Below are 20,381 nucleotides of genomic sequence, written 5' to 3' on the forward strand. Positions count from 1 at the left end.
TTTCTTTTGGCCCAATCCTCCAATTTGTCTAGGTCCTTCTGTATCCTATCCCTCCCCTCCAGTGTATCTATCACTCCTCCCAGTTTAGTATCATCCGCAAATTTGCTGAGAGTGCAATCTATACCATCCTCCAGATCATTTATGAAGATATTGAACAAAACCGGCCCCAGGACCGACCCCTGGGGCACTCCACTTGACACCAGCTGCCAACTAGACATGGAGCCATTGATCACTACCTGTTGAGCCCGACAATCTAGCCAGCTTTCTACCCACCTTATAGTGCATTCATCCAGCCCATACTTCCTTAACTTGCTGACAAGAATACTGTGGGAGACCGTGTCAAAAGCTTTGCTAAAGTCAAGAAACAATACATCCACTGCTTTCCCTTCATCCACAGAACCAGTAATCTCATCATAAAAGGCGATTAGATTAGTCAGGCATGACCTTCCCTTGGTGAATCCATGCTGGCTTTTCCTGATCACTTTCCTCTCATGCAAGTGCTTCAGGATTGATTCTTTGAGGACCTGCTCCATGATTTTTCCAGGGACTGAGGTGAGGCTGACTGGCCTGTAGTTCCCAGGATCCTCCTTCCCTTTTTTAAAGATTGGCACTACATTAGCCTTTTTCCAGTCATCCGGGACTTCCCCCGTTCGCCACGAGTTTTCAAAGATAATGGCCAATGGCTCTGCAATCACAGCCGCCAATTCCTTCAGCACTCTCGGATGCAACTCGTCCGGCCCCATGGACTTGTGCACATCCAGCTTTTCTAAATAGTCCCTAACCACCTCTATCTCCACAGGGGGCTGGCCATCTCTTCCTCATTTTGTGATGCCCAGCGCAGCAGTCTGGGAGCTGACCTTGTTAGTGAAGACAGAGGCAAAAAAAGCATTGAGTACATTAGCTTTTTCCACATCCTCTGTCACTAGGTTGCCTCCCTCATTCTGTAAGGGGCCCACACTTTCCTTGGCTTTCTTCTTGTTGCCAACATACCTGAAGAAACCCTTCTTGTTACTCTTGACATCTCTTGCTAGCTGCAGCTCCAGGTGCGATTTGGCCCTCCTGATATCATTCCTACATGCCTGAGCAATATTTTTATACTCTTCCCTGGTCATATGTCCAACCTTCCACTTCTTGTAAGCTTCTTTTTTATGTTTAAGATCCGCTAGGATTTCATCATTAAGCCAAGCTGGTCGCCTGCCATATTTACTATTCTTTCGACTCATTGGGATGGTTTGTCCCTGTAACCTCAACAGGGATTCCTTGAAATACAGCCAGCTCTCCTGGACTCCTTTCCCCTTTATGTTAGTCCCCCAGGGGATCCTGGCCATCCATTCCCTGAGGGAGTCAAAGTCTGCTTTCCTGAAGTCCAGGGTCCGTATCCTGCTGCTTACCTTTCTTCCCTGCGTCAGGATCCTGAACTCAACCAACTCATGGTCACTGCCTCCCAGATTCCCATCCACTTTTGCTTCCCCCACTAATTCTACCCGGTTTGTGAGCATGGTCATGGGCAATAAAGAAAACTTCACTGGAGCCCATGACCTGTTCCTGACTTTTGCTAAAAAATATCCATGATAAAATTGGAAGGGACTCGGAGCTCTGAGGCCCTCACCACCCATGGGGGCTCAGAGATCCAGGGTCCCTCTGCTCCTTCCCCTCCCCCCCCGTGGCAGAGGGGAGCTGCAGGGTCCCCCTCCCCATAGTCTGCCGCCACCGCTGCAGGGGTCCCTCTGTCACTGCCAAAGTGGGGAGCGGCCAGGGGCTGCAGGGGTCCCTCTGCCCTGCTGCCACAGTGGGGAGCTGTAGGGTACCCGCCCTGCCAGTAGTGGCGGGGACCTGCGGGGTACCCCCACTGCCCCTGGCTGCTGGCAGCTTGCGGGCCCACTGCCTAAGGTGGCAGGGGTATCTTGCAGCTCCCTGCCGCTGTGGGAGGCGGCAGGATCCTGCAGCTCCCAACCGCGGGGCTGAACTCACGGAGGTCTTTGTAAGTCACAGATTCCATGACTCTCCGTGATCTCCGGGATAAAATCGTAACTCTAATTATAGTATTAATTTGCCCCTTTATAGCACTGTCTCTTCAAAGCATTTTCAAATATTATCTCATTAATACATAGCCATTACATTAATATATTTGCTTGCTTGCTATTAGCAAGCTTTAATTATAGCCCTGTTACTCTTTCTGTAGAGTAGAAATCCCAATGGTCACATAAACAAACAAGAACTTGAAAATTGAAATGCAGATATTGTTGCAAATACCACTGTTCCCAGGCTCATGCCCAGACTGAAACTCCTGTCTAGAATGTCTGTAGATTTTTTTCATGAATCATACCATTGTGTGCTCCAGCACTTATGATCCCACTAGTTCAGTGGGCACATGCTGTATCAGTATTTGAATGAAAGACCAGAGGAACATTTAAATGCTGCGGGAAGTGGTCTCAGTGATTCAATATAGTAGATGACACACTTCTTCTCAGCCATTGCTCAATCAGTGTCCGAGTACAGGGTTATGGAGGACTGTGCTGCTGACGTTACTGCTTTTTTTTTTTTTTAAGAGAGATGTAGAGAAACAGTGGTTTTAGCCATGCGTGCTCATTAAATATCCCATAGTATTTTTAATAAAGTAATAGGGGTGATAACTCAAGACTTCTGGTCGCATACAAACTCTGGTTGCCATGTTTTCCCTATCTAAATGTCCCCTACATTTTCAGTCGGGTAGGGAGTCTTCACTTGATGAACTATTAATTATCTATCAATTCAAAGATCCAGTTGTGCAATACATGCTTGCATTAGTAACTTCATTTACATGAGCGGTCCAGCTGAATTCAGTTTGTGAAGCACTTTGGAAATCTTTGGAATGAAAGATACTGTGAAATCTAAGTAGCTTTTTTACAATTATTATTTTTTTACTAGTAAATACAGACTGTAATGAGAAAATACCCTTTGCCAGTATTACTGTTTTTTAAAAATTTACAGCAGTTCGCTAAAAATATTCTCTATTGCCTTTTTCCCCCCATAGAGTGCTTATAAAAAGATTTACAGCCTTTTAAAACAGCATTTTCCCCTTAATAAAATTAACCATGGAACAAAAAACTGTTAATTTTATCCAAGAGCAATGTTTATCCAGAACATCATCTATCATTTTATCCAGCTATAAATAATTGCCCATGCGAGCAAACATTTGGTTTTCTAAATTGACTGCCATGCTAATTTGTTTAGACCGCATAACATTTCAATAGCATGAATTTTTAGATGATTAAATTTTTAATGTGTTTCACTTAAACCTATGAAAGGTCTCCCAAATATGTGTGGTAAGTGGTAGCCAAAGAATACTCAATGATTTATTCAGTGTGTAAAGCACTTTATTCTTCTGGTCATAAAGAATGATTCACTAATTAATCTGTATTCATGAGCTCATCTTCATTTTGCAGTTTTTGAATGCAACTGTCTGTGATCCTTATGAAGCAAATTTGTGAGCTGAAAGATACTTAGACTAGTGTCACACCACATACAAATGTAAAATCTAGCAATGCTATAGTAGTGGAAAATAGCTACTGTCCCAGAAAATTTTCAAGAGCATTAGACATTCCTTTATGTGTATGTGTGTGTGTAGTGGTTGTCTTTTACTACATGGGGAATCTGGACTCAATAATGTAGGGCCAAATTATGATCACCAAACTCACCCTTAGTAGTACCTTAATCCACATGTATATTGAGGTCAATGTGACTATTTCTGGATTGAGATACTACTCAATGTGAATGAGGGTAGTCTGGGCTGTGAGAAGCACTGAAATCTACCACAAAGAACCAACCAGTTCAAGTTCTAGTTTAACTAAGGCTCTGTCTACAGTGGCACTTTCGTCGCTAAAACTTTTGTCACTCAGGGGTATGAAAAAACACCCCCCTGAACGATAAAACTTTTAGCAGCAAAAACCGCTGGTGTGGACAGCGCTTCATCGGTAGGAGTGTGCTCCCGTCAATGAAGCTACTTCTCCTCGCTGGAGGTAGTTTTATTTTGTCGCCAGGAGAGCTCTCTCCCAGCGCTGAAGTGCAACCACACAGTGCCCCTTACAACGGCACAGCTGCAGCAACACAGCCGCACGGTTGTAAGGTGTGCAGTGTAGACAGAACCTAGGAAAGTAATCTGGTGCAAGGCAAAACCCAGCATTTCCTCCAGCTACCTCATCACCAAAAGGGGTCACTTGCCAAAACTATAGTTTAATGGGATGAGAGGAAGGGGGTACTATAATAATACTTAGCTCTTACGCAGTGTTTTTCATCTGCAGATCTCACAGGAGAGAAGCAGCATTATCCCAGTTTCTCAGATGGTGAAACTGAGACAAAGAGAGGTTAAACAACTTCCCCCAGGCCACACGGTCCGTCAGTATCAGAGCCAGGAATAGAATTCAGGTCTCCAGAGTCTTCCTTGAATCATCCTCCATTTACCATTACAAATAGTTCTTATATTCAGGGTCAGAAAGTCAGAGAGAGGTCCCCAAAACCTCAAAGATAGAGCAGCTGAAACAGATGGGGGCTTCAGCATGCCTAAAAGATATCCAACAAAGGGAATCCAATGGACCTCCTTCAGGAGGTGTTCCCTTACTGAGGGCCTTTTGATTGATCAGACTGAACCTATAGACCAATGCCATCAGTTGCTGACAGTCCCCTGAATGAAGGAAATGCTCAACAGGTTGTTCTATGAGGGCATAAGAAGGTACCCACCCAAGTTGATGCAAGAGCCAAGCAGGACATATATTTATTAAAGTGTGATGTGCCCAAACTGGGTGCCTCAGGCTAAACTTCTAAATCCATATTTAGGTACCTGATTCTTTGTTTCTTTTTGCAACAGCATGGTTCATGTTCTAGGAGAAATGACTGTGCTGTGAATAAAGGGGCTACAAGTAAAACTATAAATCCACCTCTCTGGATTGTCTATTACTCTTTTCTTGGATGCAAGTGACTGTACCCTGAATGATGAATAGACATGAGATTTGATGATCTACTTAATCCTACTGCTTAAAATGGAAATAGCACAGAAGTGGCAAGTCACGTTAATCACATGAGTCTGAGTCTAAAGAGAAGCTCTTATTCAGGACAGGTTTCAGAGTAACAGCCGTGTTAGTCTGTATTTGCAAAAAGAAAAGGAGTACTTGTGGCACCTTAGAGACTAACCAATTTATTTGAGCATAAGCTTTCGTTAGCTACAGCTCACTTCATCGGATGCGCATCCGATGAAGTGAGCTGTAGCTCACGAAAGCTTATGCTCAAATAAATTGGTTAGTCTCTAAGGTGCCACAAATACTCCTTTTCTTTATTCAGGACAGAGTCAGTCAGAAGCCTGTCAGGAGAAAAAAGTAATATAAATAATAATTATAATATTGAAAAGTAGTAGAGCATATTTAATAGCAGGTCTTAAGATATTAAGAGAGTAAAATTGGGAGTTTTTCTTAACAAAACTTGAGGGTTGGGGAAAATTTGAAATGAAGTATTCAGGAACCTACCGTAAGAACTACAGAATTGGGACCTGTTAGCAATTCCACTTCCTTATATAATCATTTTCACCACATAAACATGCCCAGAATTTTTGAATATGCTCTGATTTCATTATGTTAACACCAGTTTCTGCAGTTGACTCAAGTGGAAGCGATTGGCGATTGGTTTTTTAACACTGTATTTATTCAAAGGAGTTGTCAGTCAAAAGGTAGTTGTGTGTGATCTGTTGATAGAGAACATAGTTCCTTTGTTGACTGGTGATATATGAAGTTGTATTGCTACCTGAGAAAAGTTACATCAGTGTAATTTTACGGTTGCATTATTAATTGCACAGAAGTCAAGAACTTCAGAGTTATGTTAATCACAGAAACCACCACAACTCTTCCTTCCCGGGTGTGTGCTCATGATCTCACAACGAAGTGCTATATTTTGTACTATTTGGCAGGTAGCACAATCCAGTGTAATAGAAAGCAGCTGCACTTTTTCTGTAACCATAGGTGAACACGTGTAGTATTTCCTTTTATGCCATATACAGTGGCTTAAGGTACAAAAAGATTTCTACCAGTTTTTACTGGTTTGAGAAATATTCCTATTACGGATAAATGGTGAATGCAGAACCATAAATGCTTTAAAACTGATAGAAACATTTTTCACACTGAGTAACAAAAACATCTAAGTGGGTTTTGCTAATTAACAACTTTTGAGCAAGTTATCTGTCAAAAGAGGGGCTTATAATCAAAGTCTGTATGTTATCTTAACTGTAGCATTCTTTACCAATGAAACATGTAATAACTCATTACAAGCTCAATAACATATGACTTTCTTTTTATTTATTTGTTGAGACCTTTTCTCTTTAGCTTTCTATTTAATTTCAGTAGAGCATTGGGATCAATAAGACAAGGGGAATGGGAAATTCAGGAAGTATTACCATTCTATAAATAGAAATAATAACAAATATGTAATATGAAAAAACATGGTAAACCATATACCTGACTGTGAAAAGAATGCTTTGGTATAGTTGTGTTTTGCTTCCTTTCCATTGTTCCCCCCCACACACACCCCCACTGAAAACCAATAAATAGTAGGAAAGAGTCAAATGATTTCTTAGTTAAGAGAATATTAAACTTTTATACAAGATGTAAGGCTTTGGTGGCACTCCCAATCTGCTTGTAGTGCTGTAGGTATGTGCAAACACACACACATACACAAAATGGTCTAAACTTTCCCCCCTTCCTGGGGTTTGCTGTATTATTAAGGTAACAGCCATAAATTTCAACCTGATCTTGGCTGTTTCTCAGATTGCTCCTTGTATGAAATCTTTGCTCATACCCCTAGTTTCCTTTGTGTCACAATGACATTCATACCCTTTCTCTATTTCAGTACAAAAACACAATGTTGTGTAACACAGAAGGTTTCCCATTCACAACCACCACCAACTCTATATGAAAATTAAGGAATCCAGTTATGTCAAATGCATTGCAAAGCATCCAATCACCAACAACTTGTAGAAAGCGCAGTCTTCATCCAGCTCTATTCAACGTTTCTCATCTCTCACAACCATAAACAAATGTCCTACCAGAACAAGGTTATCCATATGCATAAGTGTTTTCAAGACTGGCTCTTTACTGGTAGTTGAGGGCTCACAACATCTCACAAAAGTGTTCAGCACCTTATATATCCAAGTCTCAGCCACTGAAACTATCGGAAGTTTTTAGAACGGTCAAATTTTATTTAGAGTGGCTTATTAGATTCAAAAGGGGACAAAAGTTTAAAACGTAGCATGAAATTGTAACTTGTCATTCATATGTCATTATAGTCCTATTTTTATATATATATGTGTGTGTGTGTGTGTGTGTATATGTATGTGTGTGTATATATATATATATAAAATTTGAATCCTTAGGTGATGCCCAAACCAGTTTCTTTTGCTATTTAAAATAATAAAAACCTCTTCATTTTGTTACTTAAAATAACTAGAACAATCCAAAGTGAAAGTAAAATGAATGAAAATAGTGCTGGAATCCAAAATAACTTGCACTGTAGGCATGACTTCTGAAGCATGACCATATCCAAGCACAATCCACAGCTGAAACTACAGTAGCATGACATTTATTTAACTTGAAAATAAAAATACACCTCTAGGATTAACATATATGGCAGGAGAAGTATTTGTAAATGCTTTCAAGGAAAAAGAGGTATAGAAAATGTGAAGCTAGTTTTTAATTGTCTTTGTGTCTTATTTTGCACCAGTTTCCATTGTGGTTTATAGATGACCACCTTATGCCGAGGGACAAACTCTGTGCATGGTTTGTATGACAGTTTAACAGAAGAATCCTACAGGAATTCTGTTTTGAAAGATAACACTGTTCTCACTCTTACAAATGAATAACACGTCTTTTTGCTTGCACCATAAACCACTTAATTAATTAATTATAACATTCTCTCTATTTCTGTTAATGACTTACTTCCTACAAGTTCATCTGGGTTCTAGTTTTAAGGCAATAATGATTTACATTTAGGTTTATTGTGATGAACTGCAAAGCTGAAATGAAAACTGAGCCCTGGTCTACTCTGAAAAGTTTGTACTGGTATAGCTGTGTAGTTAGGGGTGTGATTTTTTTTTTTTTTTGCCAACATAACTGTGCTGCTGAAAGCCCTAGTGTAGAGGTAGTTATGCTGGTATAACTCTGCTTTCTACCAGCATATTTTCTGCTGGTTTCCAAAGTGGCATAAATTATACTGGTATAAGCACTTTCATACTGTCAGCAGTACACTGGTATTGTCTGTATCATTAAAACAGCAAAACTTTCTAGGGTAGACCTTCCCCCTAGCCACCCTCAGGCAGGGACATTCAGAACATATTCCTATCATTCTGTGGGAGACATTCAGCAAAGAAATACATTTCTTTACCTTTTAAATTTCTTTTACTCCCTCTGTGAAATTTTCTGGCAGGTTCTGTTTAGCTACAGGCATTGGTGTTTATTCTATGACTTGATTATTGCAATCAGAATTACCCAGAGGGGAAAAAGAATTATATAAAGGTAATTTACTCTCTCCTGTTTGGTCACCACAGACTGTATTATGGGGACTTCCCTGCATAAGGGAGCTAGACCTCAATCATGCAAGGAGCTGAGTGCTCTGGCACAGGTCCAGCAAAGCACTTACACATCTGTTTAACTTCTAACACATGAGTAGTCCCATTGTGAAGCATGTGCTTTGCTAGATCAGGGCCAGCATGCTCAGCACCATGCAGGATCAAGTCCGTAGGGCATGGTCTACTAGTTGAAGCACAGAGATCTGTCTTCTGTTCCAAGCTCTGCCAAGGACTTTCTTTGTGAGATTGGGAAAATCTCTTGGGCTAAAATTTTCCAACTACCTCTACAATGGGGTGCCTCTGTTTTGACCCAGAGTTACTGGGCTTGAGTGTGTTTACTTGTGCAGTAGGGAAGGATAATTCTCTCCACTACTAATGAAGTTCTGTGGCCTGTGTTGTGGAGGTCAGACTAGGTGATTATAGTGGTCCCTTCTGGCCATAAAATCTACATGGGTTGGTTTCTTTGGTCCACTAAGTTCACTAAGTGCTGCGTACCCCCATGCCTCTTCCATAACAACTAGCAGAGCTGAAATTTGTGGAGAGAGTACCCACTCCACAAGTGTTGTCCTCCCCCTCCACATCTACAGACACGTGCCTGCCTATAACACAACTTTTCCTGGAATTCCATGGCTGCAAACCACCACGGAGGCCCATGTAATTTAGAATTCATTTCATTTCTGCATTTCACCTTTCGCATGGGTGATGCTTGAACTCAGGCTTTCCGTCCAAGGTAACTATTTACCTGGCAAATAAATATTTGAGTCTACCTTTTTAAAATCATCTGAAGCAGTTATTTGACACATACCTTTTAGATTTCAAGTAATGTTACCCTTTCTTCATAAGAAAGCGATTTTAATTAGTAATTACTGGTGGGAATAGTATGTTAGAGAATGTTCTGATGTGTCTGGTCTAAAATGTATCTCACTCATTTACGTATGAATCTAGGAAAATCAATTGTTTTATACTAACCCTTTTTAGAGCTCTTTTTATTATATTCCTCTTTAGCAGACATACTCTGATTTTATGTGATTTTTTTTAATTAAGTTCCTTTGTCTGCAAAGTAGTCAACATAAATAAATGAAAAGGTGCATAAATGCACAGGTTTCTGTGTATCTATGCCATGTTTGAATGAGATTTGATATCCACTGCACTAATGGAAATTGAACCTTCACCATTGCACTTTAAGACAGTCGATTACAAGTTTCACATTCTTCCATGTATAATCCCATTATGGTTCTGTAGGGGAAAAAAATTTAACCCGACCAAATATTACTTATTTGCTCTATTTTTAATAAGCAATGCCGAATATTACAATTACCTGTTTTCCAAAAGACGTCAAATGATGTAATCTGACTGTAATTATGAACACACTGTAGCTGAGAATTAACAAAATGAAGTTAATTGTTACTATCTATGGTTTTTACGTAGCACCTATCACTTCACTATAAGAATTTTGTTAATTAACGAAGCTCTACTGGTTCTTCAAGAAAGTAAAATACCATTTCTTCTTATTCAGGGTTTAGCTGTTGAACGACTTGGACGTAGACCTCTGCTTATCGGAGGTTTTGGTTTGATGGTCATCTCCTTTACGATACTTTCAGTATCCCTGACTTTACAGGTACAGTATATTCATTACGTAACTATTCTCTTTCATTTCTCTATTTTAAATGTCCGGTATATAGTACTTCTTGGCTTCAGCTTACTTCTGTGGACCATTCCAACTTTTGATTAAGTTTAAATGATGGCCTATTTTGAATTGGAGATTTGAAGTTCTGTCTTCTGCTTAATTATAAACTTAATTATTTCAGAGTGTGACTGTTAGTCATAATGTGATCTAAAAGATTGTCTCATTCATTTCTTACCAAGTGAGAGTTTCATGCAAGCAGATTGGAGAGGATAATTTTGCCCATGGTTGAGAAACACTGCATTCAACACCTCATACTTTTGCTGTAAAACAGTATATATCGTCTTGAAATTTCTTGCATTCTCTATGTGCCTTCTGTTTACTGGTGATTTTTTTGAAAAAGCAAAAAGGTTAAATTCAAACAGAAGGCTCCTGGGGGAGAAAACATTCCAGTGCGACCGTAGCTTTGAAGTTCAGTTCAGCTATTTGGACTCAAAAGGTGAAGATTCATTATTTGTTGGAGGAAGCACCTGGCATGGAGATGCAGGGTTAGCATTTATTTCGCAAGTGATTATGTCAAATGATTGGAAGAAGGTTATTAAACAAACTATAACACTGAAAGGAAATCAGTTTGTCTGCCTTTTTTGTCCTCCGTTTGTATGCAATATCATGTACAGCTTTCTTTTGTTCTTGGGGCCTGAAAAGTAGAGTTCTGATAGATTGGAACAGCCTGCTTTTAGTGATCTTTCAGCAAGTTGTTCTTCTGCTGGCTATAGTCAAGATTTCTCTGTCTTTGGAACAGCAGCTAAAATGAGCCTCACCATTTATCTTACTGCAGTATCCTATTTCTTTGCTTGAGTTAATACGAAGGGAGCCACTGACAGTATGTCTATATTGCAAACCAACGTGTAATTATACTATGGGTAGGTATACCTGCTCTTGCTTTAATCTAGCTAGTGAAGGTAATAGTAGCAGTGACGATGTGGCAACACAAGCTTCAGAGCAGGCTACCTATCCCAGTAAAATCCCGCCAGGGACCCCGGGTGCATACTTGGGTTCTTTTCCCATGCCCCTGTTTCTTCACCGCTAACGTACCTGCACTAGCTAGCTTATGGCTAGCACAGGTATGGTCACTGGGGCTATAATTATACCTTACTGTGCAGTGTAGACATACCCTCAGAGTCAATGTGAGTAGCATGGGAACGTAGTAAAACCATCACAAGAGCTAGTGAGTGGAAACTGAAGCCAGACAAATTCAAATTGGAAATAAGGCTCAAATTTTTATTAGTGAGGGTGATTAACCAGTGGAATAAAGTACCATGGGAAGCAGTGGATTCTTCATCTCTTGATGTCTTCAGATAAAGACTGGATTCCTTTCTGGAGATGTGCTTTATCTGAAGACAAGTTATTGGGCTCAGCATAAGGGTAAATGGGTGAAATTTAAGGGCCTGTGTTCTACAGGAGGTCAGACTAGATGATCTAATGGTGCCTTCTGGCTTTAAACTCTATGAATCTGTGAACTATCTGAATAGGACTTACCATATTGTCAACTGTATGAAACAACAGAACTGTACTTTACAGACGAGGTCATAAACCCAAGGTTGTTAGCACAACCACAAGACACATAAGATAGAAGGCTGCAAGTTTTGTTATGAGCTGACTGAAAAGTAGGCGTTTCCAAACCCTTTGATACATAATGTGACATGTTTAAACTAATTGGACTAGATCTTCAGCTGTTGTAAATCAGTGATGCTCCATTGACTGTGAGTTAGATTTTAGTGGAGTGACGTCAGTTTACATTAGCTGAATATCTAGTCCATTATGCATTAAGTATTAGATATAAGTCTGAACCAAGAACCCAGGATGCAAACAGCCTTGAACTCAGAGGAAAATTATATCTGGTTCTGAATTTGCACCTGTGTCCTCTCTGTATAAGGGGCTAACAAGTTTAGATCTGTATTTTGGATCCAACATGAGCTCATCTCTGATAAATATATAAGTTTATGAATTCACACTAATGCCAAGAAGAGCCTTCACATATTATCATATTTTGAGAGTTAGTGTATAAATGAATAAACAAGTTAAAAAGGAACAAACCAGTATAGTACTTTTTTGTTTGAACCTGTACATCAGTCATTTATATTGGCAAGTATAGGTATGATGATGCTTCAGATACTCTAAGTAAATATATCTTCATATTTTGTAAAAATAACAAAGACTTGCAACCTCACTATAACATCCTGCTATTCAAAATTTTCTGAGAAATAAGATGAGACCACAGGGCTGTGGGAAGAAATCGGGAGTTTTTATTTTTCAGCATTACATAGATCAGGGACTGTGGTCTGGCAATTCAGTAGAATTCTCTCTCCGTATTTGAAGCTAGAGGGAAAGCTCATATAATTTAGAGAGATCCTATTGAATCAAATGTTGCCTTCCTTTAAGCTCTTCTTTTTAATCTTAGTCAGTTCCTTTTGATTACTTTTTACCTGTATTGCTGTTGCTTCACTTAGTTTTCTGTAGACAAAATGAACTCCTCACAAAACCACGTAATCTGTAATAGAAATAGAAGTGTGGAACTTTGGAAGAATACACTGGCTGTGTCTACACTGTAAGCTGGAAATGTAAATTCCAGGTCAGGGAGACATACCCGCACTAGATCTGATTAAACTAAAGCATTAAAAATAAAGTGTAGCTGCAATGGCACAAGGAGCTAGTTGCCCTGAGCACATACCCATGCAAGATGCTAGTTATATACCCTGGGCACCTATACTGTCTCACCGCTCACGTTGCTGAGGCTACATTCTGTTTTACCACATTAGCTTGATGAAAGCTAGTGCATGTAAGCCTCTTTGAGCTGGAATTGACACTTCCAGCTCGAAGTTTAGACATACCCAAAGACTTATAAAACCATCTACAATCTATGGCAGTGGTGGGTAACCTACGGCCCATCAGGGCAAGCCACTGGCAGGCCGCCAGACCATTTGTTTACATTTGCACGGCTGCCTGCAGCTCCCAGTGGCCGCGGTTCGCTGTTCCTGGCCACTGGGAGCTGCAAGTGGCCAAGCAAATGTAAACAAACGGTCTGGTGGCCTGCCAGCGGCTTGCCCTGATGGGCTGTGTGCAGCCCACGGGCCGCAGGTTTCCCACCACTGATCTATGGGCTGATCCTGTGGCTGTCCTTTTCCATACAAAACTTTCCTTTACTGCAGAATCAGATCCATTAGGTTGTTTGTCTACAATTTCAGGATGTGGCTGAATATCCCAACCTGTTTGACCACACCCAATGTATATTATTTTAAGCTTAGTACGTATGAAAGGCCATACTGGATAAGACTAAAGATCCATCTAGCCTAGTATCCTGTCTTTTGCCAGGTGCTTCAGAGGAAATGAACAGAACAGATAATCATCAAGCAATCCTTCCCCTGTTACCAAGTCCCAGCTTCTGGTGAACAGAACTCCCTGTCCCATTGAGAGACGTGTATTTAGTCCATCCTTCACACAGATTAACTTTGTCATTTAAAAAATCTGCCATACTGGCTTTAATAATATGGCAGAGACATCTGGGGAAGGTGACTAAGAAGAGTTTGTGCAACCCAAGGAAACTTTCACAGCTTGGCTTGAATTGCAGCATAAGAAGTTATGAGTTTTTTGAATATTTGTGGCTTCTTCAATGTAGCAGACCTCTTGACATTTCACTGTATAGATTCCAAATTTTAATTTTAATACAAATTGTCTAATAAATATTTCAGGAATACTGATTTCTAAGACTAACTCTTGGCATAAACCCTAATCTATGGAAAAAATGTAAAGAATATTTTGTATTCCATGTGATCTCTTATTAGGCATTTGACATAAGTAATGCTAGTGTGGGTTATTTTTTGTTGTGTTTTTTCCAGAATCGTGCATACTGGCTCCCCTATCTCAGTATATTTTGCATTCTTGCAATAATTGCATCATTTTGCATTGGCCCAGGTAAGTAATTTTTTTTCATGTTCTTGTATGTCATTTCTCCATGCACCAAACACTAAAACATGCACATTGAAGTGACATGACATTAGACTTTGCTATGTGTGTGGCAGGGATTTGTGTGTGTGTGCCTTGTATAAGAAGATAATCAGAAAGGTTAGTCTCCTGTTGATAATGCTTCTGGGGTTCCCCATTGCATGTCAACTCTATATAGACTTCATGAATTTGAATCTGATGCCTTTGGATCACTATGTTGATAGTGTGCCAATAACGACATCTCACTTGTTCTCAGTTTACCTGTGCGGGTTCTGTCAGGATTATTAGGCTTCTTCATGGCAATAGATACAACTTTATATACTGTATATTCTTAGTTTGCAGTCTTTATTACAATGAACTCTAGGACTCATTGGAGCAGGGGTTTCAGTAGAAGTATTAAGAAACACTGACACATAATGAACTAGATTTGGAACCCAGTTACATCAGTGTAATTTTGGAACAACTCCATTGATTTGAACATTGTTACTCCAGGATTACATCAGTTTAACAGAGAACAGAATCTGGCTTTGTGAATTAGCAAGTAACTAATTTCGATAGCATATGTTTGCAGGTGCAGAAAGAGGAATTTAACCAGAGCATAGTTCATGTACAGTATGTGCTGCTAAAAGGAGGTGTGGGTTTTTCCCAGAGATTCTGTAACAAACTGTTCTTCACAAAAAAGGGGAGTGGGGTGTGGTGAAATGAACTGCTTTTGTGGTTTTCCTTCATATATGTTCTGTTATAAATCCGAAAACAACATTTCTGTCCCCATCACTTCTGCCATGGTTTCATCCATTTTTTTCAACATTTCAACATTTTTTTCTCCTTTCTTTTTAATGAAGCTGAAATTTAACGTGATTCTTTTGTTTCGTTTCCTTGCCTGTGCATCATTGTTGTCGTCATCATCATCATTACTTACTTAGGCCTCTTTTGTGGTGGTGTTTTATTATTTAACTGCTACTGGGAAGACAGCTGGAAAAGGCAGCATCCTGTGTTTTGGGATCCTCTAATAAAATAGGACTAAACTGTAATATTGAAACCCCCCCTCTCTACCCTCTGAGAGAGAGGTGTTACATATCCATGACAGCTCAGAAAAAGACCAGGAAGCTATGACTCTGACTCACAAGTTCCTCCCTAGTTTCCTAATGCTCCTGGGGGAGGGACTGTGTCACTAATCTATGCCAGTCTCCTTCCATGCTCTCTGAACTTCACTGGCTGATATATGGATGGAGCCACACTAACTTGAAAAAACTGAAAATTTCCTGCCCTGCCCTCTATCTGTGTGGGAGCCCGGGAGCAGTAGAGAGTAGAAGTCCCTTGAAGACTGCTCTTTCTACCCCCACCTAACCCTGGCACTGAAACCCGTGATGCAAATCATCATGCAACCCCCTTGTGCTTTTGTAAGGGCAAATTTCAGTTCTGCCCAAGTTCCTCATGTTTAAAACAAAATTCTCAGCAATAGATTGCTGGGTTTTTAAAAAAAGCATTTTGAAATCAAAGCTGGTTCTCAACCAGTCTTGAGAGATCAAGTGGTGACTTTAAACTTCTTGCCAATTCTCCTTTTAAATCTGCAAAAATAGTTGAATTCCTGTAAGTAAGTAAGTATGAACACTTGTAACCTCTACTTATTTTTCTTCCAAAAAGCCCCATAGAAACAAATTTACAGAGTAATTTAGGCCAACCCTAAAAGATATTCACTAGTTTTCAAAACTTCAAATGTACATCACAGTTCAACCTTTTAAAATAAATCCTCCACTTTTTTTCCTTTTCTTTTTTCCTCTTTTTTCCTTTGTTCCCTATGATAGATTATATTTTTGTTCACTTAGCTGTTGTCCCTTCATTGCTGCCTGACAGGATTTTCTAATGCATTTTGCACTCGTATTGAGGCAGTACATCTATAAGTATGCAAGACTGGAACGTCTATTCAGTATCACAGACTGCTTCCTATAGAAAATCTTTAAAATTGCAGCATTCTTCTTGATGTTGTGTTTTCTGTTTCTGTTTTTTGAAAGGAAGAAAACATGGCACTTTGTTTTCTTTACAACCAACCCATCTACCATTCCGATATAGTCAAATACTCTAATTGCTGGGGAAAATATGGTGACTGTGATGGATGCTATCAGCACATGATACAATAATCTATGAATATTCCAACCTTATAAATTTTGTGTATGTCTTTATGAGCTAGGGATTGTATTCCTGATTCAATACGGGTGTTAAAATGTTTCCTCAGGAACTATAATCACTAGGGAATAATTAATGCACATCCCTAAGGCAAGTAATAAGTCTGAAGAAGTTTCATCCCTGGGGGGAAATTACACATACTGGTTTGACATGGTTCAAGAGGCCAGGCAAATAAAGAACTGAAAGCCATCTAAAGTGACCACCCTGACTGAGGAGGGAGGTTATTTTCACACTTGATCCAGAGCCTCCATATGGAGGCTGGGTGATACCTGGTAAGCTAGACATGTGTATAAGCTATTTGTTGTTTGGGTGAAATATTTTCTCTATAATGTTTCAAAGTAACAGCCATGTTAGTCTGTATTCACAAAAAGAAAAGGAGTACTTGTGGCACCTTAGAGACTAACCAATTTATTTGAGCATAAGCTTTCGTGAGCTACAGCTCACTTCATCAGATACATATTGTTAACCTAAAAAAAAGTGTAACTGAAAAGTACAACATCCACATCTGTCCATGTCACAAGACAGAGGCATAACTTTGAAATTTTTAGTGCAATTATCGGATCTACTTTGAGAGGGACAAATGTAGTTGCAATCCTAATAATGAGGTTTCAGTTCTCATAATTTAGGCTTGAGTGTGCCTGAGCACAGGCTGGCACATAAGCTGCAGGAGGAATTGTGTCATAGCTGATTCCCTTCCTGATTTCCCTTTGTCCATGGGTGGTGGGAATTAACAATTTGCTGCCAGTTTGTACCAGCAGTAAGTTATGACACCCCTTGTCTGGCATATCTATGCTGGCTAGTGTATTGGAAAATAGAGCCCAGGTTCTACTCATTTCCTGATCCCGTTCTCTTAATCTGTGAGGTGGTAAACAAGCATGTAGCAGTTCATTCTTTTCTCTCTCCTTGCCCAGTTTCAAGGTCTGGGTAGCCTTTGCAAAGGTGTAATGGAGGTTCCAACTCACTTTACTATCCTTCATGGCTGTGTAGTCCAAGTTAAAATTTAGCCCTTAATAGTTCAAATCCAGCTCTACTGCTTGCTGTTTACCAAAGTCATCCCTGGTTTAAGTGTATGAGACTCCCATTAACTTCAGTGATGGTTGTACATGATTTTGTGGGGGCTGATGCTGAATCTTTACCTGCATGCCTAAACAGGAAAAAAAACTACAGATATCCTAATTGTACAACCCATATACTGAGTGGTACCTAACTCTGTGAGTAGTCTCACTGAAGAAATCAACTGGACTACTCACTGAGGAAGGTACTATGTGGCCGTGAGGGTAGCACAGTCAAGTCCTGAAGAGTTTTCACTTTGCATTTTTGTTTTAAAATGGAGCCAGCCATGTTTTTTGTAATCTAACCATGGAAGCAGGAAGTTTCTACTAATCTTTTAAAGCTTAGAGCAGTTAAACAGCAGGACACTGTTATACTACACTGTATTTGCTGAATCATATGTCACATTGCCCTGAATTATTTGATCCAACAGCATAATGAAAGAACCAGAGATGGGGCAACTTCCTGTCCTCTGTTGTGCTACCACACAAGAGAGTGCTCCTTCTCCACATGTAAGCAACAGTGTTTTAAGTATTAAAATAGGGGGACCAACGTACAGAGATGGTTCACACATGTGGTCTGGTGGCTAGGGTCGATTGTCCAATCCTAGACTGTTAGCACATATACTAAAGTCCGCAGCATTAGGCGCTAGGTAGGAGTGGAGGATGCTTAAAGCAGGAAAGGGGACCGCACTGCATATCAACGCTGACCCATCCAGTGGAACCCTGTGCTGACTGGCAGCATTTCTGAAGCATGGACTCATCTGAAAGTGGCTATTTTCACCTTGTAGTACCAGCCCGGTCAGGATTTTCCCCATAATGAATATTTGGAAGCGAATCAGTGTTATTTGCCTTGAATGGTCTAGTCCCAAATTTCTTGGGTTTTCATATTGCATTAGTGTCCCTTTTATATGTAGCTCAGCTGTAGCTCACGAAAGCTTATGCTCAAATAAATTGGTTAGTCTCTAAGGTGCCAAAAGTACTCCTTTTCTTTTTCCATGAAAACAGAGGATCTGCCTTTATGCATGTGTCTCTTTAAAAAATGGAGGTGAAGACAACAGTAAGAGATGGATAGAGAATTACTTCTTAATAGAAAGTTTGTCAAAGTTTGCCATAAGGCCTCAGCAGATGTTTAAATGAATAGTAAAATGAAAGAGTAATTCCCTCCAGTAAAATTATTAAGAGGATGAAAGTATTATATAGTAATTCCCGCACAAATATAATTTCAGTCTACTATACTTGCAATACCTTTCGGTTGCATGACACTTCATATAGTCGTTATTCTATTAGTTAATATTATTATCATATATATATTACCATAGTGCCTAGGAGCCCTAGTTATGGACCTCACTGTGCGAGGCGTTGAAGTATCCCATTATTCTGTTCCTGCACCGGTAATATTCAACAGCGGCCTCCTGCACACTCTTTGTCCCTGCCCCAATGAGAGAGACAGTGTTTCCTTTTCAGTTGTTGGTTATTCATGTACAATTACATGCCAAATTGCTTTAGTTCATTTTACATGAACAGATAAGACATCTAATTAGTTTACAGTGGAACAAAAAAAATCAGTGAATTGGGTTAGATTAAATTTTAGTCCATCTAACGGGACCTTATTAAATGAGTTGAGATGGGGCTTACAGACAGGAAAAGTTAACTAACTAACTATCAGTCACATATTAGTTAATTGATCTATGAAGACAGAAGGAACAAGCCATACAGTACATTAGTATAATTAAGCTAAGACCTAGATGTAGTCAGTTTTGCAGGATCTTGAGCAATAATGCATAACTCAGGTGTTTTCTTAGAGTGTTCTGACTGTGGGGCCCAGTGGGACTTTTCTGGGAGTTAGGCAAGCAGAATTTTACCCATGAAATTCCAAAAAGTTCATAAAGATTCTAGAGTCCAATCGTGCAACTCTTATTCTCACGAATAAATAATAGACCTATTATTTATTATTACATTAATAATAAATTAAATTGATAAATCTATATGAGTACGCCCATTGGCTCCAGTGGTACTACTCATGTGAGTAAAGAATTAAAGGATCAGGCCCCTAATTAGTTACTAGCCACTGGTCAAATGGCTACTTCAACATCAAAATCCAGTAGTTCGTAGTTGTGACTTCTTAACTTAGAATTGTAAGGGGAATCTCTACTTTTGGATCTTTGTGGGTAAAACTAATAATATATAGCAGTAACTGTATATGAACTTAAATTCACTACTCTGATATGTTATTGACTAATACAGTCTGGATCAAATTCTTTTTTCAGTTATCTATGCAACCCTGCTGAAAGGAAACGGTGCATATAATTGATTGATTATGCAAATAGGAAGATGATTGTGATAACTAAATCCAGCATAGTTTCATTGACTTCAGTGGAGCTATGCCAGTTTACTCCAGCTGAGGATCCAGCCCACAATGTGTAGAAATTAACATTTTTAATTGTCTCAAAGTGCCAGTGTGGCTTCCCATTTAATAGTATTTTCTATCCTGTTAAAACATCTGATGATTTCTTGATAGTTGTCTAGGTAGCGTGCTGTCTGTCATAAAAGCATATGGCAGAGTCCCATCTGCTCCTCGCCAGTTAGAATCAGCTGTCACTTTCATTCAGGTTTTTTTCCCCCTTTTCTGCATGCAATTGCAGATGTGTTCCAGGAAGAAATCCTGAGCATTGAAACTGTAATGTTAACTGCAGGTATATTGAGGAGTAGGTGATTGTTGATATCCTTCTGCTTACAATAAAAAGATAAAAATCTAAAATGTATTTGTGATGGGATCCCCTGGGGTGCCTCTTGTAACTGGGGTACCACTGAGCCCAGTTTCTGTCCCACCGGCCTAGGCTCCCTCTCACACTGTGCTGCTGAGACAAGCTGCAGACATGCTCCTGGTCTTACACTTCCACCAGCATTCACACAGGTAGGGACACAACCAGCTGCAGTT

General features: G+C 39.7%; 1 protein-coding gene across 3 annotated transcripts in view; it reads left to right on the top strand.

Moving 5' to 3' along the window:
* The window catches only part of SLC2A9 (solute carrier family 2 member 9), a 222,614-nt gene that overhangs the window by 128,756 nt on the left and 73,477 nt on the right, over window positions 1–20,381 (top strand). For all 3 annotated transcript variants that reach the window (XM_048848860.2, XM_075128030.1, XM_048848861.2), the window contains 2 exons: window positions 10,098–10,199; window positions 14,102–14,177. In XM_048848860.2, coding sequence (XP_048704817.1) covers window positions 10,098–10,199; window positions 14,102–14,177 — 178 coding nt within the window. The remainder of the gene's footprint in view (window positions 1–10,097; window positions 10,200–14,101; window positions 14,178–20,381) is intronic.

Source organism: Caretta caretta, chromosome 4, assembly GCF_965140235.1.
Source record: "Caretta caretta isolate rCarCar2 chromosome 4, rCarCar1.hap1, whole genome shotgun sequence".
Taxonomy (NCBI): domain Eukaryota; kingdom Metazoa; phylum Chordata; order Testudines; family Cheloniidae; genus Caretta; species Caretta caretta.